Source organism: Polypterus senegalus, chromosome 13 (genome assembly GCF_016835505.1).
Source record: "Polypterus senegalus isolate Bchr_013 chromosome 13, ASM1683550v1, whole genome shotgun sequence".
In the NCBI taxonomy this organism is placed as follows: domain Eukaryota; kingdom Metazoa; phylum Chordata; class Cladistia; order Polypteriformes; family Polypteridae; genus Polypterus; species Polypterus senegalus.
Genome location: NC_053166.1, coordinates 123,712,932 through 123,738,035, shown reverse-complemented (window position 1 = coordinate 123,738,035; position 25,104 = coordinate 123,712,932). Strand labels below are relative to the sequence as shown.

General features: G+C 41.7%; 1 protein-coding gene across 1 annotated transcript; it reads left to right on the top strand.

Moving 5' to 3' along the window:
- Window positions 1-507: 507 nt before the first annotated feature.
- On the top strand, window positions 508-23,496 carry LOC120542669 (heparan sulfate glucosamine 3-O-sulfotransferase 6-like). Its single transcript, XM_039775273.1, has 2 exons — window positions 508-1,249; window positions 21,547-23,496. The coding sequence occupies exons 1-2, from the start codon at window positions 813-815 to the stop codon at window positions 22,163-22,165; spliced, it is 1,056 nt and encodes a 351-aa protein (XP_039631207.1). The 5' UTR covers window positions 508-812; the 3' UTR covers window positions 22,166-23,496.
- Window positions 23,497-25,104: the final 1,608 nt, after the last annotated feature.

Here is a 25,104-nt window from a genome sequence, read left to right as displayed (position 1 = left end):
TCCGCAAACAAATCGTCATCGTCTGCCGGTCGAAGTCGAAACTACTGTAGCGGCTGTGGCGCTAATTCGGGTCACGTGCCTGTCCTCCACTCCGACTAAAATTTACAAATTAAAAAACATAGCTAATTAATATACCAAGTTCATTTGTTCACCAAATGAGTCGCTAATTTTTAGCGAAATGTATTAAATTTTATTTTTCTCTAATGATGGACGCTTCTCAAATCAATTATCTTTTGGTTAGCATCCCTTTCGAGCCACCTGTTAAAAAATAAAATGAAACGGTTTAATGCCACCTTCACCTTCATTCCCATCCTCGCCTGAGCCTGGATTCGACACCGCGTCCCACTTTTGAAAGGCTGCCCGTTTGATTCTGTCCTGAACCATCCGACTGAACGTACAGGCGCTTCGCTAGCACAGACGCGCACAAAACCACAAGGGGTGTAGCAGCGCTTTCCAGCGGGGCGTGGATTACTGGGAGGGAATGAAAGGGTAGGGATGAAAACCGGAGGCAGGGGAAAAACACTGGGAAGAACCTGCTTACTGCTGCGGGACTTCGCTATGGGACGTCATTTAAAGTGAGCGGCAGAACAAAGAAGTTATTTAATACGACTTAGACACAGTAGCGCCGGGGATTGGAGGTGGCAAAGTTCGCCTTGTAGCTGAGATATGAACTTATCCTTCTGTCTCATCGCTTTGTCGTTGCAATGCCACCCTGTCCTAGTGGTGCCGGGTAAGCTGGCGGCGGAGCAATGTGGCTTTGGGGCAAGTGAAATGCTTTACAGCGCCTTGCACTGAGGGCAGTATCGCGACTGATGGGATGTGGCGCCTGGAAAAATAGAGTCCGTCTGGGACTTGTGAGGTCACAGCCCCTTGTGTCCGTTTGCTTCACTATGTTCGTCGTCTTCATCTATTTCTTTTACTGTCTGACGGGCTCCTGCGACACCTCTACACGTCCCATTTACGAACAGCATCCCTCCAAGATCCACAGCCGGAGCTCTTCGGTCATGCAAGACGGTGTCTTGAGACAGGTTGTTTTGGACACAAGTGCCCAGCCCTCACCTGGCAGTGGCATCCCGGTCGTCAACAACTTCGGTAAAAAGAGGTTCCCGCAAGCCATTATCATTGGGGTGAAGAAAGGGGGGACCCGAGCGCTGCTGGAGTTCTTACGCATTCATCCAGACGTACGCGCTGTGGGTGCCGAAGCGCATTTCTTCGATCGTTTTTATGACAAGGGTCTGGACTGGTACAGGTAAGAAAGACGCTAACTTGTTAAGCAACAACTTACCACTTCTACAATACAGGTTGTGATTTCTGTTCAATTTGTCACAAGTGGAGGCAGTTTAGGGCTTGTATTTATATATTTATTTCTTGGATCCCGGCTCGTTTCCCTGTGGGGATGAATTGAATGCGGGCTTTGGGTTTCGCCAGGAACTCAGTATCACTCTTTTAACATACAGTCCCAAAGCAAACTGACCTGGTGTAAGTAAGAAGAGGGTGCTCTGTCATGGGTTCCCCAGTGTCCAATGTTGTCGAGATGACCACCACAACTTGGCAGGAACAATTACGTTTTGAAGGGTGAAAGGGGACTAGCTTGAGCAAAGTGTTTTTGCCGCGGGTGTCACTTAACTGCCCATGATGGTCACTGTTCTGGAAAAGCTTCACTAACACATATCTGTCTTAAAATGTACAGTAGTTTAGAGTTGGGTCTTTTCCCGGAGGCTATGACAACGGGCAATTTAACATGCTTATCGTTTACCAGTCTGCCTAATAAAAAATGGGCTTGGTAAATGACACAGTTTAATAACGCAAAACAGATCCTACATTGCCTTGGGGACATTTTTAAACATTGGGCGGCGATAAAAAATGCTGTTAAGACGTTACAGTACAACGATCGGATTAATAAATAACCGAGCTCCATTGCATTCGGGTTTAGTTTACATTGGTTTCAATGTTTCTTTAAAGGGCCGTTCAACGCAACGCAAAATAAAGTGGCCTGAACAAACTTTTAAGATCAGTCGCCTTAGTCTATTACCAAGTCCGCAATGTGACTGCATTCCGTGCCAAGGGTGCGAGTGGGCATAGCTCTTAGCGGCAAGCGAGAAGAGTACACTGACCAACTAAATTTAAACATCCGAAGCCGCTGGCGTCTCGCTATGGAGATTTTAAAAATCGTACAGGAAGGATGAGTCGCTGTTGAATAGCACTTCTGCTTCGAAAACTATGGCGATGCATCCCATCGGGTGCGTCTTTTGAGATGTTTAGTTGGCAAAATTTCACGAATTTTAAGTTTGTGTAAATAGTTAAATAACCCGCCTCATTCTCGAGTCCCTGCTTGGTTCCTGCCAGTTTTCACGAATGCTGCACATTTGTAATCAGAATGGAGAGTCTTGCTCGGGTTCGCTTTTTGGACACACCTACATTGCAAGCCAATTTAAAACACAAGGACTGATTTATTATGCCTTTTTGTGAATCAAGAGACGTACGGGGGTGCAGTACTTGGCGTTGAGCTTTCTCAGCTCCAGCAGGCAGACTTTGAATCTTATTCTGTCACTAAGTAGTGTTTGCACTTTCCTGTGTCTGGGTTTTTCTGCGGTTTCTGCACTCTTATAAGTAATGGTTTGTTAATTGCACTTAACTGTGTGGTTCCCTGTAGAACCATTGCTGGATAGAGAACCATTTCATTCTGGAATTGGTTCTTTGGGCTTTGTAAAGGTTCCTAATATGTCAACAAAACAGAAATCTATATAGTAGGCTACCTAGCAGAGACATGAAGAAAACCTGAACTTAGAATGTGCAATTGCATACAAGCAACAGTCTTTTTAAAATCAGGAAACCACTGGAATTTCACAAGTATGTTTTCATCTATTCGTGACTTTTATGGAGCTTGTTACAGATCTAAATGCTTCTTTATAGAACCTACATAAGGATGGTTGTTTTGGGAACCAAAAATGGCTCCCTTATGGCATCACCTTGAAGAACTACTTTAAGAGTTAGTGGTTATCCTCTCAAACCTTGCAGACTGAGTGTAGTCCATTGTGTGCCTTAGCAGCCCCTCTGGGTTTGGGTCCTGTCGTATGCTGGGATAAACTCAAGAAATTTGATTGAGGATTTACAAGCAAATGTGTTACTCTTGACATAAGGATTTTTTTATTTATATATCACACTTATTTAAAAGGCATAAATCTCCAATTTAGTTTTTTTTATGTTATACCTATCCAGCTAGCTTTGGAAGACAAATAGAAACCAACCCTGGCATACTCACACATACCCTTGCCAGACAAAGTTAGACTAAAGTCAGCCACCGGTCACATCACATGGGGCTCACCATTAATGAGGGGTACAGGCATATCTTCTTCTATATGTCAAGTGCCTACATATTCTTCCTATATTCATGCTGTGTATCTCTGGGAATTCAGTATACCCCATAGTCCAAAGAGATGCAATCAGCTGGACTGGTGATGGCCTGCCTCGACTCCACACCAAAATGGTAATGGAGGAGAGGTGTGTGATGAGGTGGTGTGATAAACTCACAAAAATCCTCCAAATGTACAGTATTCCCAACAGTGTGGGTTGTAGGCTTAGCCTAGCTAAATGACCAACGGAGCCAGGTCTGGTGATGGCAAAGCACCCACTGTATTCATTTGATTGCTGGCACCTGATTTTGGGATGGCTTCCAGCCATGACCATGGTATTCAGATGACCAGTAATGTTGAGATATTATTTAAAAAGCAATTTCAATTGAGCACTATGTGCAGCATATAATAACAAAATATTCAACCATTATCCAACCCGCTGGGTCACGGGGTCTGCTGGGGCCAATCCCAGTCAACACAGGGCACAAGGCAGGAAACAAACCCCAGACAGGGTTCCAGTCCACCGCAGGGCATGCACACACACACACGGGAAAATTTAGGATCACCAATGCACCTAACTTGCATGTCTTTGGACATGTGGGAGGAAACCCACGCAGACACGGGGAGAACATGCAAACTCCACGCAGGGAGGACCTGGGAAGCGAACCCAGGTCTCCTAACTGCGAGGCAGCAGCGCTACCCACTGCGCCACCCATAACAAAATATCTACCCTCAAAATCAGTGATCGACTTTGTATGAAAGCTGTTCATTCTGCTTGGTCTTTCTGTGTCTCTCCCATTTTGGTGCTCATTATATTACTTTTCTTCCAGAGGCAGAGTTGTTCAAATAAAGGTATGTTCTGCTTAGTCACCACCCACAACTGCTATTGCCTACATGTGAATGGGTGCCACATTTAGACTTTTTGCAAATTATTGCACATGTGACACTATAAATTACACAGTACTGTTATTCTTTAATTCACAAGGTTTTGTGTTGTCTCTCCACTTCTGTATTATGTTTCTCGTCACGTTGCATGTTTTAGTTTGCAAGTTTTGTTAGTGGCTGTATAAATGGCAATTATCTTCCATTAGCTGCACACATTTGTCATGGTGCACATTAGTGGCCGCTCTTTTGTCCCATATGTTTTTTTTATGCTGCTGTACTTTGCATTGGTAAATAACTCTCAAGTACAGTATAACTCAGGGGTTTAAAAGGTTACATTTTAGATTTTCACTTATTTGCAGTCTTTGAAGAAGCATCTGATACCCAGTATGTGAACATACACACCTAAGGATTTAGAATAAAACAACCCTTTTTATAAAAATTAAATAAAAATGCACAGAAAAGTAAGCACAAAGATAAAAAAATGCCTATTCCCTTTCCCCAATGGGTTTTTCTGACACAGAGCTGCTTGAAGGATCTGCATTCCTGTTTTTTCACCCGCAAACATACTCTTGTCTTCATGGTGGACGCACTGCCTCTCTGCTAGAGCCCACCTTCCTACTCCATGAGTCTGAGACGCTGGCAACCTTGTAAACTATATAGCAGGGTCACTTCTAGGCTCAGACCACTGAGATGCACAGAGCTAGCACCTCCTGATTCATTTTGAGTGCATTACACTTCAGGTCCCAGGCTGGAATATTTCAATAGCTTTTGTTCTCTGCCAATCTGTTTGTTGTGTGGGGTTGTACTGCTGCCACCCTGGCAGTAGGTGATGTTGGCAATTTCTCAGCTAACATGCGGAGACACTCCTACAAATAGCACAAGCTGTTCCTGCATAGCCAAGTGCTGATGTTCTCTTGGGCCCCCCCCCGTGCTATCACTTATCACACTGAGGAGATCTCTTAAGCTTGGTGACACACAAATATATTAGCCCAGACATGGTCCTCAGGCTGCCAGTTAATCTGAGGGACTTTCCCATGTGGCTGTCTTTACATTTGAAAACATCAAATCTTGTCACCAGTTCCACTTCTACACACCATGTTCTTTTTCCAGGTCACCATGCGCACCTCATTAAAGACACGCATATTAATCTTTCCTTGACTTCTCCATAAACCCCAATCCTCCGTGTTGGTCCAGACGCAAAGGTCACCATAGTTTTTTGTTAACATACGAAAAAATGCAGCCCCTGATTCTAACCTGTCTGCTGATTCAATTATAGTCCACTGATGTGATTAGCATAAGAGATGACGAGCAGCTTGATGCTGAATGATTGATCAACTGTGCCTGTCAACAGTCAGCGCATTACGAGCGATTGTCAGTCCACCCTGGATTTCAGTCACTGCCATTGGCAGGACATTCAGCCTAGTGCCAATAAAATCCACTTTATTGACAGCACACAGTAAGCAGAGATGGCAGCTGAATTCTCTGGAGCCTTAATGACATGGCCAGAGTCCTGACCCTGACAGACACACAAGGGAGAAGTTGCAAATCAGCCGAGGTCTGGCAGTAGTGCTTCAGAGAGAGAGAGAGGCATGGTCTCCCCCCAAAAGGGGGTCTGCCCAGTCTGAGGCTTGTGAAATGAATACACAACAAAAATGCAACTCTTCTGTGCTAACACTGTTAAATGCATGGACACTTGTGGTGGATTGCTTTCCTTCTGGAGGCTGAAGGGTCACAAATGCAGGGACTTCCTGCAGTCATCAGCTGAAATGTCACAAATGGTTGTGTGACTTCATTGTGGCATAGTGATCTGGAATGGTGCCTCAAGGCTCAAGACACCCAGATTAAATTTCTATCCTAGTTGCCATCTAGTGTATATGGAATGTTCTCCATTGTCCACATGTTTTTTTTTTATCAGTTATTTTCCCATATTCCCAAGATGAATTTGATTGATATCTCCAATGTGGGTGTATGTGTTTGTATACTCTGTGAAGGACTGTTGGTTCCTGCCTTCCATCCAATGTGGGATTGAAGAAGATCAGAATATTTATGGGTGCTTTCCCTTATCACTCACAAAAAGCCTGTCACATTGCAGTCATCAGCCATTGAGCTCACAGGGAGAAGCAGGAATCAGAAAGGGAAGAAAAAGTTATTAGGACCCTGAATAAAGTTAAAACCCCAGGACAAAAGGGAAGTAGGAACATAGTATACACCTTAGGAACTTTGAAATTAGATAACATCCCCAACTTAAAAAATAACCAACACCCTGAGATTATTATATGCTTTGTTGATCTTGGCTATTAGCAATCCTTGTCTCCTGTAAGCCTATGACTTTCGAGAGCCCCATGACATAATCAATCTTCCTGTGCCAACCTTGCACTTCCATCATCTGCCCTTTAGCTCTTATATTAGAAGTTTGTTTACTGGATAACACAAAGAAACTAAAGCTGATATCACGTTGCACACCTGTTAATCAGAAGGACTTGTCAGACCTGTCGACGGCAGTTGATGATCTTCTTGCTAGACCATGTCAGATTTACATGACTGAAAATTGCTGGCCATGTCAAGTTTAGTGACTGAGTATCGACCTTACAGCACAGTGGCGGTCACCCATTTTTTTCTTAAAGCCAAATAGCATGCTGCCTGACTTGAACAATGCTAGACAAAGGGTCAACAGGTATGGTGAGTTCAGTCATAATCAATCCATTTTTTTTCTTTCCTTCTTTAAAACATGAGACATCATTCACATGAGCTTCTCTTCTGTTTATGAGGTATAAAAGACCCGTATTCCTTGATTCTCTTTGCTGCATTATATGCATTGTACATCTGGATACGCACTGATTTGTTGTCAACTCTCATGCACACAGAGCCTACCCCTTTGACTAAAGAAAAAAATGACACTGTTTGATTTGGTCAAAGACAGTCGCTGACTAGTTGGAGGGAGTCAATTGGCATGTCACACTAGATAACTGGCCTTTATTGAATCGAGCCAATGATGTTATGATGTTAAATTGCATCTGGCCCTGTAAGCGGTCCTCCAACTTGCAAGGAAATCTTTGGGGTTGGTGGCAGAATTGATAGTCTAGCCACCGTAAAACACAGCTCTGAAATGGCAAACAGGACTCCTTTCTGCTCTCAGGTGGAGTATCTCTATAGCAGCCACCCATAGATAGGCTGCTCGCATTATGAAGTGGATGGGGGAAAGCATTCAGGAGCCTCAGCCCCAGAAGAGGTAAAACTGTCAGAGAGCCAAAGGGGTCAGGCCTGTTGGGAATCAGAACTGGTGTGGTGCTGAGGCATCGCCTGCTGCACGGCAGCACTCCGGTTCCAATTTGAGGCAGCCCATCCGGGTAGGTGTGTGGAACATCTTGTCACTCCGGTAGGATGATCATCTTCCTCTGCTGCAGGGGGAACTTTGTAAACTCCACATTTCAGTGGTGGCACTCTCTGAGGTGCACAGACTTGGGACTGGCCAGAATTCTGTAGGTGGGTACACCTTTTTTTGGTCTAGTTGCTTTGATGGCTGTCACACTCTGGGAGTAGCTGTGGCTGTGGTGGATCAGCTCCTTCTGATGGTGTTTGATGATGCTCCTTTCAATAAGCGTATTATGAGACTGATTAAGGCACTCTCTGGGTGCCTTGTCTGTTGTGTCAGTGTTTGCTCCAACCATGGGGAGTGGTTGATGGGTGCCTGAAAGGTGACACTCCTCTGGTCATGGGTGACTTCAATGTGACCACTGGCACTGACAGGGCTGGCTATATGGATTGTTTTGGTCCTCATGGGTCTGGTGACCACGGTGAATGTGGCTCCATGTTCCTTAACTTTGCTAAAGGTCAGGGGCTGTGGATCACTGGATCCTGGTTCTAGTGACCTGAGCCACATCGTTGGACTTGGTACTCCAATACTTGTTGTTGCGGTGAAGGAGACATCACATCCTCGTGGGCAGACGCCTGGAGACACCTAGAGATCACAGACTTGTTGTTGTTACTCTTAAGATCCAGCTTAGGTCCTGACCAGACTCCAAAATCAGTTTGTTTCTAATGAGTTTGCACATAGTTTGTGTGAGGAACTTGCAGACATGGGTGTGACTGCCGATCCTAATGTGATGTGGGAGACATTCCATGACAAGACAATGAAGTTTGCTGAGGGCTGTGTTGGTGTTGCCGGTCTTCCCAGAAGGAGATGTTTCATCTTGCATGGCACTCTGGATATCACTGAGAGGAGTCACAGTGCACGGCTTGATGGCAACTCTAGTCTGTACTGGTGACTGAGAAGAGCAGCTGCAAGGGCTCTGAGGACAGATAAGGAGGTGTTTGTTAGAGGAATCTGAGAGCAAGGGACACACTATCTTAGGTCTAGTGACCCTTGTCCTGCTTACTTAGGAATCGAAGCATTACGCACATCCAAATCTGTTCCTGAGAGAGTCGCAGTCAGAGCGGGTGACGGAATGGTCCTTACGCTGAAATTATGAACCACTTTGAGGATTTGTTTAAAGCTGATCCTCTGGCTAGGACGTTGGACATCTCTGGGTCCATGGTTCTTGAAGCTGACCCTCCAATTAGCTGTGAACCACCCAATGTCACTGAGATTGCACAGGACGTGAACCAGCTGAGGTGAAGGAAGGCTGCAGGGATCTGTTGCATCCGGAGACAACAGTTCCAGGCTGGTGGTAAAGCTGTCCTCCTTGCATTGCAAGCAATCTTTTCTTCCATTTGGAAGACAGGCATCATCCCAACTGACTGGAAACGAGGACTTGTCATCCCTGCTTGGAAAAGGAAGGGTCATTGCCTGGATTAATGCAACTACAGGGGGATAACACTGCTTTCAGTGCTGGGCAAGATCATAGCTAGGGTCATTCTCAATAGGATCTGTGATCACTTTGTTCACTTACTAGTGACCAGAGCAGTCTGGTTTTATGGCTAAGAAGTCTACCATAGACTGCATCCTGGCACTAAGGGTTCTCATGGAGTGCAAATGTGAATATTGACAGAGTTTCTTTGCAGCCTTTGTCAATTTTTGCAAAGCATTTGACTCGAGTTGCCCTGTGGGTCATCCAGAGACTTTGTGGTATCCCCCTGAAATTGCTGGATATCATGGCTGGCCTGTACACGGTTACTGTGAGTACTATGCAGAACCTCTGCATTTTTCCCAGTTGAGTTTGGGGTTTGTTAAGTATGTGTTCTTGCTCCTACTCTGTTTAGTGCTTGCATGGACTTGGTGTTGGGCAGGGTCACAGAGTTCAGTGGCTGTGGGGCATCTGTTGGTGAAGAAAGATTCACTGATCTCAACTTTGCTGACAATGCTGTGATCATCATGGAGTGAATGGAGGCTCTGACTGGGGCTCTGGAGAAACTGAGCAGGAGTCTGAGTGCCTGGGCTTGTGAGTGTCCTGGATAAAAACGAAGCTTCAGACCTTTAATGACCTCTTGGGCACAACCATCGGCACTGTGTGTTTGTTGAGAGAATCTTGACCTTGTCGAGAGGTTTACTTACCTCGGCAGCAACATTCATGTCTCTGGTGGCTCTTCCTATGAAGTCAGTAGACAGACTGGGAGTGCATGGGGGGTCATTAGGTCACTGGAAAGGGGTGTGTGGCACTATCTTTGCAAAAAGATAAAAGCCCAGGTTTTTAGAGTCTTGTTGCTCCCTGTTTTGCTATATATGGCATGGGAGATATGGACGCTATCCAGTGACCTGAGTTGAAAGACTGGACTCCTTCGGTATTGTGTCTCTTTGGAGAATCCTTGAGTACCGCTGGTTTGACTTTGTGGGGAACATTACCTGAATTGTGAAGGAGCGACAGTTACAGACACTATGGCCATATGGCGTGATTCCCTGAGGGTGATCCTGCTAACAGGATCCTCATTGCTGAGGACCAGAGCAGCTGGATCAGGCCAAGGAGATGCCCACGTAACACCTGATTGCAGCAGATAGATTGTCATTTCCGAGGGGTGGGACTGGATCATGTGGTCTGCCTAGGTTGCCAACCAGGATCTGAGCTGTTTCATCGTGTGGTGGGTGTGACAACATGCTGTACTAGTGCATATTCCTCAACCTCACCTGACCTTTTACAACACATGTTTTTGACTCTATTTTTTACTTGATTCTTCCTTGATTAGCATTTGAATTCTTGTTAAGCCCACCACTTTGTTTATAACTACATTTCTGCCTATTTGTGATGTATGTGAGCACCAGAAGCAGAGTTCCACCACACCTGAATAGCATTCTCCACCTGTTTTAATGACATCACAGAGTTGAGTGTGTTTCATTACTGTATTGAACAACAGCACTGGTGGCTACTGTAGTATTAACATTCAGAAAAGCCCTGGGCACCAGCAAAGTAACTTGACAGTTAATGGACAGTTAAGGGCAAGCATTAAAGGTGAACATCCACAAAGCATTTGCAGGATGAAATTAACACAGAAGAAAAATCACAGTAATGTAACATACAGACAACTTGTTGTGTCTGACATCATCCCAAGCCTACCTCTCAGGTCTCAGATCACAAGTTTAATTATTCATGACTGACTTCACAAATTGTTGTGATAGACATCCCTGGATGGGCTTTATGGGGATGTGGTGCCAAAGAACACTACATTGGTGATACATTTTGTCTTGAAAAGTCTTGGGGTCAGTTGAAGAAAATGCCTTGAAAAGTGTTTCCAAGAATCTGTCTGCTCAAGGCAGAGATACTTCCATCAGGAGACATTGCTGGCAGTAAGCTGCCCAGGAGAAGGTGCCTGCTTCCATGGGCAGTGGACTTTGCTGGTGAGTAGCTGATTCTGCAGATGTCGGAATTCCTCATTGCGTGCCAATTCCAAGCGGGAGCTGCTGTACCTCGTCAGCTAATTACAACACAGCCACTTGAATGTGTCTGTAATTACTGGTGTCCTGGCAAGTTGCAAACCCCACAGAAAGGTAAACACAGCTTGCTTGCTGGAAAAATGAGAAAGTGCCTTCTGTGAGTACTCATTACCAAAAATGTTTGTTTTCTTCTTTTGTGATGGGTGGCTCTCTGGGGGCTGTATTAAGTTGCCTGCTTTCATCAGCATTTTTCTTGGCAGATTACTTAGAATTCAGAGTGGCCTGTTATAGAACCAGCAGGTGAAGTGGCATGTTGCCAATGGTGGGCATAACTGTCTCCTACTGACACAAAATGCCACCCAGGCACAGAGCTATTATCCAAAATGGAGTTGTTCTCAGTATAAGGGGAGTGGATAGGAAGTAGTAGAACTGCACTTCAAATCAAAGAAAAAGTCAACAGAAATCCACAAGCCATGGTGTAATCATGGTATTTTTTATATAGACAAATTTATACAAGAGACAATAAGTGATTATTTATAGCACTAAATCGAACCATTATATTTAGATGTTATAATGTATACTACAGCCTGATACTGTCGGATGTCAGTGCCTTGCAATATTATATGTTGCAGCCTGATCATTTCAGATTTTAACATTCTGCAATACTACATATGCAGTCTAATCTTGTTCGATTTAAATGTCTAACAGCATTATATGCCCCAATCTGATCCTTTTAGATTTCAGTGTCTTGCAATATTATGCACTGTGATCTCATCCTGTAAAATATCTTTGGCCCACAATATTATATGCCTGTTAGGTCTCAGCATCCTGTAGTGTTTAAGTACTGCAGCTTGATCCTATATCCTAAATGATATGTCAATGTCCTATAGCTTTAGCTCTTTTAAGCTCAAGTGTCTGATAATATTACAAAATTTCAGATCAGTCCTATCATATATCACTTTTCATAAACCCCAGCATTTCTATCAGATGTCTGTGGTCTGTATCATTATGCAGTATAGCCTGACCTAACTGGCTTCTGAGCCTATCGTATCTCACAATCCTGTAGCATTAGATAAAGCAGCCTAAACCTGATAGATCATGCCATAGTTTTGATTTCCCTCATTGGATTCTGAGTCTGTAACATCTCTTTGTACTGAACCATTACTTTCAGTATACTGATCTTGTTGTATCTAGGTGTATTGCAGATTTGTATCATTGGATTTTTTTTGTTACAACACATTGTCTGGCACCATTACATTTTTCAGCCTGAGTTCATCAATCTTCAGTATCCTACTTCTTTAAATGTAATGTAATGATTTAGCAACAATAAAATGGCAAAAAGGGGAAGGAGGCTTTAAAAAGCCACACAAAAAGACCAGACCTGCCCATAACTGTCTTAGGCAAGGTTTCCAGCCTATACCATCCCAAAATGCACTATGGTGTAGTGGTTAAGGCTTTATACTTCAAACCCTGAGGTTGTGGGTTGAAATACTGCTACTGTCACTATGTTACTATACCGACACTCACTTGACCTGCCTGTGCTTGAATTGGAAATAAACAAACAAAATGTAATTGATTTTTTTGTAAGTTGCCTTGGATAACGGTGTCAGCCAAATAAGTACATTTAAAATAGGACTAAGGCAAAACCTAAAGCAACGAAATCCTAAGAAATCCAAAAATCGAAATCATAAAAAAAAACACAAGAGTACAAAAAAATCAACGCTGAAGCTGCTACAGGAACAGCAGTTTCTCCATTTATACTTGTGAGGCAGTCCTGCTATCCACATAATCAGGTGGCCCGACCTCCTTGGGAGCTATATACAGAATACATGGAAGTTAAAAATAACAAGGAAAACCAAAAAAAAAAAAAACAAAATTAACATAACACAACATTACAGAATAATTAATTAACACAATATCTAATAAATAAAACACAGAAAAAGCAAAAAAACAAAATGAAATGAATCACACAATATGAAAAATTATATTAAATAAAATAAATAAACAAGAAATAAACATGAGCCAGAGCAACAAAAACATTCTTGTGCCATAAAAAATATGTTACTCTGTTACACATTACCATCAATATATGATTGATAATGCCATATGGCATGCCTTTTGGGACACACCTCCTAATAACCCGGTATCACGTCATGGCCAAAATAATTAATTTGTATAATACTGGGACAATAATTTATAACAAATCAAATCATATATTCAGAAACATAGAAAGCTGATCTGAAAGTCCATATGAAGAATTTCTGAAGCCTGGATAAAATTATCAATGTCCTGAAAACCATAACACTGGTAGAGGGACATACTGAGGCCAGCTCCTGACAGATTTTCATATTCTGCAGTTTCCCACTCCACCAGTGGTCTTACCGCATTCCAGTTTTTTTTTATCTTATTATCCTTTAGCCTTTTTGTTTGGTATCTGATACCTACACTAAATTGCAATTTTAACTCTTCTGATTTGTCCCTGTCTGGTTCCAGTGTTTTGCAGCTTTACGTTTCTGGAGGCTGATGCTTTTATATCCCAAAAGTCCAGCACCATAATATGCAACAGTCTGTTCGAATCAGTCCTTAGCCCTTTATAGTTACCTTAAGTCTGTCATGAAAAACAATATGGATTTTTTTATCTAATGAAAAAACAGAAAAGATATTTACAGAATTCTGTAGCATGACATACTGCTACCTGATCCTGCCAGATCTATGTGTTCTGCAATATCTCAGAGTCTGATTTTTGATATTCCAAAGTTTTTCATATTTTTTGGAGACTTGTCATATATACATACATTTTTTTTTCTTTTAATCTTGATTTTTCTGGTGTCTAATATTTTCTGAACATATTACTCTGTTCATTTGGTGCCTTCGGGCCTGATCTATTAATGCCTTAGTATCCTGTGGGTTTAATTCATTGGGTCCGCATATCTCTGCTGCTGTCTGATCTTCTTAGATATCAGTGTTTTAAAACTTTAAATCTCAGAGTATGCCCTAGTGCAAAACTGCCACTTTGATGCCACTACCCATATTCTGCATTTATATTTTTTTAGAATTTAATGCTGTCAAGTTTTAGTGCTGTGCAGCTTAACATTGTTGGAGTCTAATTCTGTTATTTTCTATTGTATTATTTAGTTACATATAAGTATCTGACCCTAAAAGCACTGAAAATCCAACCACTTTAAAATGATCAAAGTCTGAAATGTCTTACCATCCTTTAGCATGGCATACTTCAGACTGATTGTGCTATATTTCTGAATTCTGTAACGTATGTCCCAGTGCATTTGCCTTATCTAATACCACCATTTTTATCCTTACTATCTTTTTGCTCTTCTTCTTTAACAGATCATAATTTTGTGACAGATCCTGTCAGACGTCTCCACTGTGTATTTTTACTTGCTAGAGTTTTACACTTTGAAATCCTCCTTACTTTGTTTGCTCCTTCGGTTTTGGTGTTGGATATATAGTAGTTATAATAGAATATTCTGCATCAATAACTGCTCGGAGTCTGGTGTTGTCAGTTCTTGTTATCCTGCAGCTTTAATTCAATTGAATTTAACATTTTTACCTCTTACTGTACTGAAACATTGCATATTGTAGCCTCATCCTATCAGATCTTAGAACCCTTCAACTTAATATCCAGGGCTTGAATTCTTTTCGGAATCTGAATTATTTTAAATGTCTGAAAGTAGCCAGCCTTATTAACCTATGGGCTTTCTGTGGCATTTGGCATCCCACATGATGAAACTGCTACATGCTGCGGTGCGGAAGCATTACAGCATGCAGATTGAGGTCCACCACAGGGGGCTAGAGGCCCTCTGCTATCAGGCACTCTTAATGAGTTTGAGTCTAGAGGAGAAGTCGCTTTGAGAGAACTCCCAACCCTTCTGCTTTACAAAAAACAGGGCGAGAAAACCACAAGTATTACATTTCCCATCTGCCTTTGCTTTCCCCTCTAGATTTTCACTCAAAGAGAAGGACACATGGAAGCACTTTCTCCAGAGTAATTTTAGCAGACAAAGCTGACAGCTCGCCTGCTTCCCTTATGTTTTTCATGGGAGGCCTTTTGCAGATGTTATTCGTCACTTCACTGTACTCATTAGTGGGACCTCCACACCTCCAATGTCACAGACATCACAATCAGCCTGCCGCAGCAGAGACATCTTGTATACAGCCTGGTTTTGCAATGCTGAGCACTCTCCAGGCCTCTTGAGGTGCATTTTTCTGGAGATGTAGAGAGGAAAGCAGCTGATTTACTGCAGATGGAAATGCCTGTGGCTGGCTGTCCACTTTTCTCCAAGGCAGGCTTTCCTGCAAACTTGAATATTTATTACAAAGTTTTATGAGATGTATCGTGAAGGGTCCCACCCTCCTGTTTCCTGCAATACAAAGGCCCTCTGAAAGAAAAAAAAACGATGTGTTCATCTGCACAGTATTAAACTCAGTGGTAACCTACTAGGGTTGAATAGTGACTATTTGCAAGTCTCATCTACACTAAGTGACCAGTTCAATCACCTCTGCACCAAAGCTGCATAGTGAGCAGTACATGTCCCATCTACATTAAGACCTTGTACATTATTACTGCAGACCTCATCTTCTTTAAGACCTTATATTGTGACCACTATACCAATATAGTCATATATACATGGTCATTGCAAATGTTGTCTGCTCAGAGAGCTTATGTATTGAGCAATGCCAGTTCCAGTTGTACTGAGAGTATATAGTGACTGCTAAAGTCATCTGCACCAAAGTATATCATGACCACAACTGTCCACATTGGTAATACAGTTTTAAAATGACTACTGCACAATGAATCTTTATTATGACTAATGACTACTGCAAAAACAATTACAAATCATCCTTTTACTGACTAACACCTTCTCTTTATATTGAATTTGTATCATGGAGAGGCCAGGTTGGGTCTGCTCTGAGGCTCTGTATACTGAACACCAAGTAAGTTTCCACAGGTAAACAGTAACAGATTTAAGATCTCTTTTATTTCTAGAGCTATCATCATTTTAAATTCTGTTACTTGTAGGGACGCTGCTAAATGTTAAATTCTGCATTATTATTTTATGTACTGTAGAAAGTAATTATTCTTCTTTGTATTGATCTTGCGTGTGTGTTTATGCAATAACATTGCTTGTCAAATGCTGTGTCTTTGTTTATCTATTGGATTTCTGTAGCAATGTCTTCTGTTTTTGTACTTTCCTGCTGCAAACAAATTCCCTCTGAGATAATAAAGTCTACCTAACCTAACCTAACCACAGCAGCATTTACTCAATAGTGCAATGACCACTGTAGAGCCCCTATATTCTGAAGTGTTATATAATGACAACCATAATTCCTGTCTACTTCATATAGTGATGAGTGCCATAACATTTATTCAAAAGCCAGTTAATGACAAATACCAATCATGACTTCTCCAACTCCTTATATAATGACCACTGTAATAGAATGCACATCAAAGCCTCAAAGTGGCCAAAGCAACAAAATCTACAATAAAGTTTAATGGTGACTACTGCAATTAACTTCTGCACTGGGGCTTTTTGATGACCACTGCAGTCTGAACTGAGGCCTTATGACAACCACTGTTGCTTTTTTCTGCACCAAGGCCTTATAATGACTACACTGAAAATTACGTATTATGATCACTGCAGATGCCAACTACACTGGGGCACCTCTGTACACTGAACCACTAAAGTGACTGTTACAACTAAATTACTGAGACTTTTGTGCAATGTGATCGACATCAGATGCTATTTAGTGTTAATTTCAGCCCCAGTTTCACTTCCTGAAGTATTCACATAAGCAAGACACATAGTGATGGATATAAATAATAAGAACATCATTGGAGAGGATCTTGTAGTAGCCTGCCTTATTTAAACCTCAGATATTTACTTTATTTTGCTATAGGTTGTTGATGTGCATGTTACCACAATGCCAACACTGAAAGGGCTCGCTGAGGTCTTCAGAGAGAAGATTATAGATACCTATCTGTATGGTAAGGGAATTTAAAACATCTGCAAACAATTTGAAATAAACCATTCCACAATCTGGCAGATCATCTACAAGTGGAGAAGATTTCAAACAACAGCCAACTTGTCCAGGCCAGGCAACCCCTGCAAGTTGAGTCTGAGAGCAGAATGCAAAATGTTGAAAGAAGTCCCTAAGAACTCCAGAATTTCATCATGGGAACTACAGTTGGCACTTGACAATCTTGATTTTAAACTTCATGGCCCTACCAGTAGAAATGAACTGCACAAATCAGATCTACTTAGGAGATGTGGCAAGAGGAATTATTTGCTGTTCAGAAAGGACATCAAGGCAACACGAGTTTGCCCATCAACACCTAGGCAAAAAACATGAATCTGGGATAACATGGTCTGGACTGCTGAAACAAAACTTGAGAAATCTAGCCATAATACCAGACATGTGACATGTTTGGCAAAACACAAGGACAGTATTTAACCTAAAGAGCCTGACACTAATTGTAAAGCATGGTGGTGTAAATGTTATGGTTTAAGGCAGCTTTACTGCATCAGGGGCTGTGCAGTTCACCATTACAGAATTCTTCTTTGTATCAAAAGGGGCTTGAGGATAATGTGAGATCATCTGTCAGAAGATTGAAACTCAACTGAAAGTGAACCTTGCAACAAGGCAATGACCCTGTACATACCAGTAAATTCACCAAGAAATGGCTGAAAAAAAGGAAATGGAGTGTTCTGCAATGGTCATGTCAAAGCCCAGATCTGAATTCAATTGAGATGTTTTGGGAGTCGTTGAAATGAGCTGTGCACGTAAGACACACCTCAAACATCACACACCTGAAAGAATTCTGTGTGGAGGAGTGGGAATGAATCTTCTCCCAGTAAATGTCAGAGATTGCTAGACAGTTACAGGAAATACTTAGTTGAGGGTGCAATACCAGCTATTAGAGCCAAGGGTGGACTTGCATTTTCCAAAGATGGAAATAGCATATCTGTTTGTTTTTCATTGAATAAATTATCACAAAGTCAATTTTCCATTGTTTTGTTTTTTCTAATTACATCACCTTTATCTAAAGATACTGTTTAAATGAAGATGTAAAATGAAGATCAAATCTTGTTACGTCCACATAATTTGAAAAAAAAAAAACATTTCATAGGGCGTGTTTATTTTTTCACATGACTGTACCTGAATTTAGATATGACTCAAGAAGAGCAACCCTTGAGTTTACCAGTCATCTGATTGAGGTGAATAAAAATGACAATTGTTGCCAATCTCTGCACAGACTGAGAAATCCCCTGGAGAGGTGGATGAGACACCCTGACATGAGGAAGGGTGACAAGCCAAAGGCTGCAGGTGATTAGTGAGGCTGAAGAGGGGCCCATCTGTGTGTGATTCATGAAGACGGCTTTTACTGCCATGAAAGAGTCCCATTAAAGTCCAAGACCTGTTCTTTACAGCTTCCATTAATATTGTGACAGTTTGTCAATTCCCTGACCTATAACCTCTGACATGGGGAGTTCTTCCTAATCAGATTACAATTAAAAGATCACATAAATCTTAACTGGAGCTAAGGTGTGCATTGGGGAGGTAGTGGGCGGCTGTCCTTGAATCCCTCTGGACCCAGATCTTTAGCAGTAAGGATTCAGTGTCAGGAGGCATTTTCAGTGTGTAGCAGAGGGTTAAGTCCTCTGGCTACTTGGGTTTGGAGAATAGATAGGGCACTGGCTCTTTGGACTACAGAATACATTAGATCCAGATGGTAATGGTCATGGTATATAGAGTTTCTTCAGTATAAGTATTTGGAGGGGATATTGGATGAGCCTGGCATTTGTCAGAGAATTTAAGAAAATCAACTTGTTATGTGTCAGAGAGTCTGTGGAAAAGCTGGCATTTGTATATGAAGAGGACATAGAATGAGGCCTGTACTGGTCAAAAAATATGTGAAAATCAGGCTTATCAAAAGAGTATATGGGGTCAGGTTGGCACTAGTCAGAGAGAGTGTAGGGTCAAACAATGAACATTAAAAGGGGTCAGATGTTGTGCTTTTTAAACTATGGCTTTTGACAGCTACATGCTTAGAATCTACACCATCATAAAGGTTACTGATTTTTAACAACTAAATAGTTTTTAATAGAACCTGTACATATTGTTTGTCAGAGCTACACAGATAGGTGTTCCTGCCTATTTGTAGATCTTATCAGTTGGATTACATGATAGTTCAGGCATCTCTGGAAACAGTACCCTACCGATTCTATTGAGGTGTCACTGTGTGTCTGGTGAGCTGTCAGCAGCATGTGACATGGTGACCAGAGAGCTTGACTACATGGAAGCAAGGTCTCCCATGGCTAGGGTTGCTGCTGTGGCATTTACTGATTTCATCTGATAGCTATGGTCTTTGAAATACTTGGGAACTAAACAGACACTCATTTTACACTATGATGATGCAGAAAGACAAACCTACCAGCCTCCACGTTGGGCAAACGTTTCACAGAATGAGGCAAGGAAGTGTCCTGATGTACGTGTTTATAACTACACCCTCATACTCCAGTCTCCTTATAGTTCCTGCTAACATACTCAGCATGGCAATTTAGGCCAGTCTAGGAAACAGCCCTATGCAAGACTAAATGGGACTGGTTAGATACCCTGCCATAAGAGTACGGAGGCAGTAATGCCTAGAGGTAACTGACCCACCTGAGTGCTGTTGACATAGTCTCACAATTCCAATGAGATGTTGCATATGACAAGGCATTTGCCAGTGTATTCTAAAAGGTATCATATGGGATACTAGTAGAGCCCAGCTGAATTAGAGAAACAAAGTAACTTGTTAAAAAAAGCAACTATATAAAAAACACTATCCTGATCCTCCTAAATTACGGTGTCCAGTTAACTTCAGAAGAGAGTATCAAAGATGACCGTACGGGTTATTACGAACTTTCAATATGCAATATGCTTTCTCAAGGCATCAGATATTGTTTCATTTTGGAATTGTTTGTCTTTGGTTTTTGGGCCAGTAAAAGGTGTCATATTTGTTGTTATGGACAATACTCACTCATACTTTCATAAGATGATACATATAAGTTTCTTGTCCTGGGGAAGCTGTCTTGAAGGCTAATCCTAGTTAGGTTGTTTTTAGAGCCCTATGTGCTATTTTGCTAACAACCTTTGTTGGTTGTTGGATCGTTATATGTTCAGAGTTCAGGGGAGTTGTTCTGGGGCCATATTGTCTTGTGGTCTTGACACGGATCAAAATATATTAGAGTCTTAAACTGGAGAGTAAAGGAAACCATTTCAGAGTCTTAGCATAGCTGGATTGGTTTCAGGATGATATGTGCAATTTTGTTTTATATTCATAGGGGTCATTGAGGTTATGAACTGGAAAAAGATGTCTTGGACTCTCAGAATGAGAATCTAGACTAGAGAAGATATCTTGGAGTCAGCCTAGATGTATTTCTTTTATCGTCACTTGGAGAATAAAGGGTGTCCTCTTAGTCTGTTAAATTGAAGAAAGCAACATTGGGGTACTGAACTGAAGGAAGCAGTTGGAACCCCAGACTGAACAATTAATTTGGAGATTTTTTCTGGGGTTCTGTCAGGATCAACGGTTGGAAGGAGATGCATTGAATCCTAAGTTATTTTCAAGGTTTTGGGTTTCTGATGAAGCTTTATTGTGTCCTTCATTTCTATTGAGTTATACACCCATCACTGTGACAGTTCTGTGGGATCCAAGTGTCTCTCTCATGTTCAACAGCAGCGCCAGGCCACACAGAGAAGGCCAAAGGCATCGGGTGGAAGCAACTCCCAGTGTACGTCAGCCTTTGGCTCTGAACCACCTTCATCAGGCCTGCAAGGACCACAGCCTTCCGCTAATCACAGGCTCTGCAATGTCCTGGCACATAGAACTGCTTATTAAAGCTTGGCAGCTGTCATGTATTGTAGCAAATTATCTTGCAGCACATCATTTTCCAGCATCAAACTCCATTTTTGTACTTTTAACTTGTTTTTTGCCAAGACAGCCTTCAGAAGTGTGGCACAAGCTCCAGAGTATCAGTGCTGGGGCAGTGGCCCTCACCACAGTGGCCACAGCACCTACACCAATTCACTTTGTACCAGAATAATTCTGCTCAGTAATGCCAAGCCAGGTAACCCTAATGCTAATGGCCCAGCTCAGTAAAGCATCACTGGTTAGTCTGTAGTGCTTCTTACTCCTGCTACCTGGTGGTAGGTGGGTCAGAAGAAACGTCTGCAAAGCAAGGACATCTGTGAGCAAGAACATTTGGTTTCTAGTGCCACGAAGGTCACAAATCTTGTCTATATTATGAGATTTCATTTGTATAGTAAGTTCCAGAGTTTTAGAAGATGAGGAGATTTCATCTCCTTTTTCAGACTTGTATGTTCCGGACTATGCAGTTAGCTTCCTCTCCTCCAAACCTTTCTCACCTATGCCCTTTCATTATCTTTTTTATTTGGTAAGTACCAACACTGGCCACAGCTGACAGCATTTTTTTTCTCCCCTAGAAACCTGATGCCTAGGACTCTTGATGGCCAGATCGCCATGGAGAAGACGCCCAGCTACTTTGTGACCAAGGAGGCTCCTCAGCGCATCTTTCGTATGTCCCGGTCTACCAAGTTGATAGTGGTGGTGCGAAACCCTGTGACTCGAGCTGTATCAGACTACACACAGACGCTGTCCAAAAACCCTGGCCTACCTTCCTTCCAAGAGCTGGCCTTCAAAAACCTGAGCAGTGGACTTGTTGACACATCCTGGAGTGCGGTACAGATTGGTCTCTATGCCAAGCACTTAGATATTTGGCAACAGTACTTCCCACAATCACAATTCCTTTTTGTCAGTGGTGAGAGGTTGGTCTGGGACCCTGCGGGTGAAATGGATCGTGTCCAGGATTTCCTTGGCCTCAAGCGTCTCGTTACTGATAAACACTTCTATTTCAATAAGACCAAAGGCTTCCCATGCCTAAAAAAGCCAGAGGGCAGCAGCCGGCCCCGCTGCTTGGGAAAATCCAAGGGTAGGCCACATCCACACATCTCACCTCAGGTGATTCAGAAACTGCAGGACTTCTACAGGCCATTAAATAAAAAATTCTACCAGATGACGGGCCAGGACTTTGGTTGGGATTAACCAGTTCACATAGGCCACATTCAGAACGTTTTACAAATTCAGCAAACTCTTCTGTGTACCTCTGATGGCTATAGGGCCTGTTGGTTCTAGTTCTGTGGCCCATCTTACATGACAGGAGCTTTATATATAGAAGAGTGAAGAAGAAAATGAATATGCATGGCAGAGTTAACAGCCAGCTTACTACTTCATTCCTTCCTCTTCCTTATCAGTCATGTCCTCCCCTCCATGGTATATAGTATTCTATGAAGGGCCATCAAATGGACTTCTGAGCTTATTCTAGATCAACTCCTACCCACCCTAATATAAATCCTTACTCTAAGTGTTTGAATGCTGCAACAGAAAGTCTCTTTAGACAAGGTGCAAGCCCTCGAACCAGTGTTGTCCGCAGTTATCAGTATCTTCTAGCTTTCCGACCAAGTGCCTCAAATGGCCAGGAGAACATAGGAGCCTTTATGGTGAATGGGAGCAGACCAAATCATCAGGAGGCTGGTGAGTAGGTAAGGAGGAGACCATCTGAGAGGGAACTAGTGTGAGTGTGGGCAGGAGATAACTGGAGTAAATGGTCAAAGAACAGACCAGCAATGGACATCAACGTGAGTTATATTAGAAGAAAAAGAAATGGACTTTAAGGTGATTGAGAAGAGAGATGTGTTGGGGAAGTTGGGGCAGGTGAGACAAGCAGTGTCATTGGTGCCAAAGGGCAAAGAAGAAAGCATTGAAGGCACTGGAATGAGTGGTGGCAGAATAAAGCAGTAAGGGGATATAGAGGGGTAGGTATCTGAAAAAAAACTCTCTGTGACAGTGGAGACAAGCAGATGGCATTGGAAATAAGTAGAGAGTTCAGAAAGCACCAAAGTCTCTAAAGAAATAAGCATGAGTGGTTGGGCAAGGCCAGAATGGAGAGGTCAGATGGCCTCTGGGATTGAGTAAGTATGCAACTGAATAGCAGAAATAGGCAACAGTGACAAAAGAAAGTATAGTTAATTAAAGCAGGTGATCAACAGAGGTGGCCTGTCTATAATATCTATTTTCTATGCCACTGTTTTGCCAATATATTGTCAGTAACAGGTGTAAGACAGGAACATGCCCCACAGGGGGCACTATACCACCACAGTGCACATCCCGTTGACTGCAGGTCCATTTTGCATTCCCAGTCAAACTAACCAGATTACTTTGGACTAGAAGAGAAGACCAGAGTCTCAACTGAGAAAAGTACAAAGAATATACTATCTCCGTGGTGGAGCCCGCCCTACCCAGGACTTGAATCAGGATCTATACTAATGTTGTATATAATTATTTTTTATTTTAAAATATAAAAATGTTTCTTGTAACTGAGCAGTAAATTTTGTATATATTTTGCATATATTGATAATATAATAAAGTATTATTTTTAAAAGTACTTTAACATCTGGAAACCTTTAATTGTAATGGGTGAGGGTTTTGATCAAAGTTTCTACCATCAGTACCAGACCCTTTTTTTTGCAACTGGAGGTTTCAGCGATTACTCCAAGTGCAAGTTACCCTGGCCCTCATACTAGCTACTGTGTTCTGAGCCATTTATGTTTATCTGCTCATCCAAAGAGTCAAATGTAGTAGTAGAATTCATATCCATCCATAAACACACTCCATCCTGGGTCTTTATGCAACTCAAGCAACACAAGCATTTGAGCCCAGCAGCCACAGAACTATACAGAAAGAAACAAGAGCCTCTGATTGCTGCACTAGCATTAATGGTAGAGAGATTTACAAATCAGATAAAACTTTTTTTTTGTATTATCCCTTTAGACATTTCTGGTGATCCAGTGCCATGGCACATTTCATTGATTCAGCACTGGTGTCTTCTGTTGCTTGCCCTTTTAATTTTGTTATGTTACTTAAATATTTTAGATTGTCTATAAAAGATTGCATTGTGCTATTAGAGTAAAGGGGGATATTATTTAATCATTACTCTGAGAGTGCTCTCGATATTATCATACTTTGTGGAATAAAATGAAACGTGATTAATTTCTTTTGTCTTACTCATAATCGTTCTTGTATATAGGAGGCATCAAAAGCTCTCCTAAACCTAGAAGCTGCCACCAGATATTTAGTAACAAAGGGCTAAAAAGACAAAGTAATTATAATTGCAGTGCGGGGTGTAATAATCAATAACAGTATTTATGCTACTATTATGGTACTCTATTTCATTTACTCATGAAGTAAGAATTTTTACTAATCAATTTTATTTATCTATTTTTTTCATTTTAGTCTGGCAAGGAGCCAGTGTCTGAATCATTGGACACAATAAATAAACTAACTCCAGACAGTGTCGTAGCCCATTATGAGGAATCCTCACACCAGGCAATTTTAGAATTGCCAATAAACCTCCCATGGGAAAACTAGGAAATAAGCAAAATCCACACAAACACTTATGAAACTAGGTTTTCAACTCAGGGTTTGTGACTTATAAGGCTGTAGGACTAAACACTGTGCTACAATGTCACCCTAGTAAAATAATGAAATCCTTATAAAATAGCGAGATTGTTTTGTACCCTAACCTAACTTCAGCCTAGAATACTTATGACATTGGTTTGAACACATTTGGATCTTTTTCATCTTTGCATGTGCTGGTATATTCAAAATTTGAACTCCCCAACCTCATAAACGCCCAGGCAAACACACTGTATTCATGTGATTGTGAAATAAGACTACTGTAATAGTCATTGGGCTCATTTTGTTATTGTGAACCTTATTATTTATCTGCTTTTATTTCTTCTGCCATTATTAAGTTTCAACTGTTAAAACAAAAATGTTAATACCTGAAATTTATTCAGGACAACACAATGTGAGGTAGGCTGTATATTGCATCTGTAATCTTAGTTATTGCAGTGCATTCACATACAGTATATTTTATTCTTAAAGATTGAAATGTATTCAACTGCAGGTATAATGCATTTTAT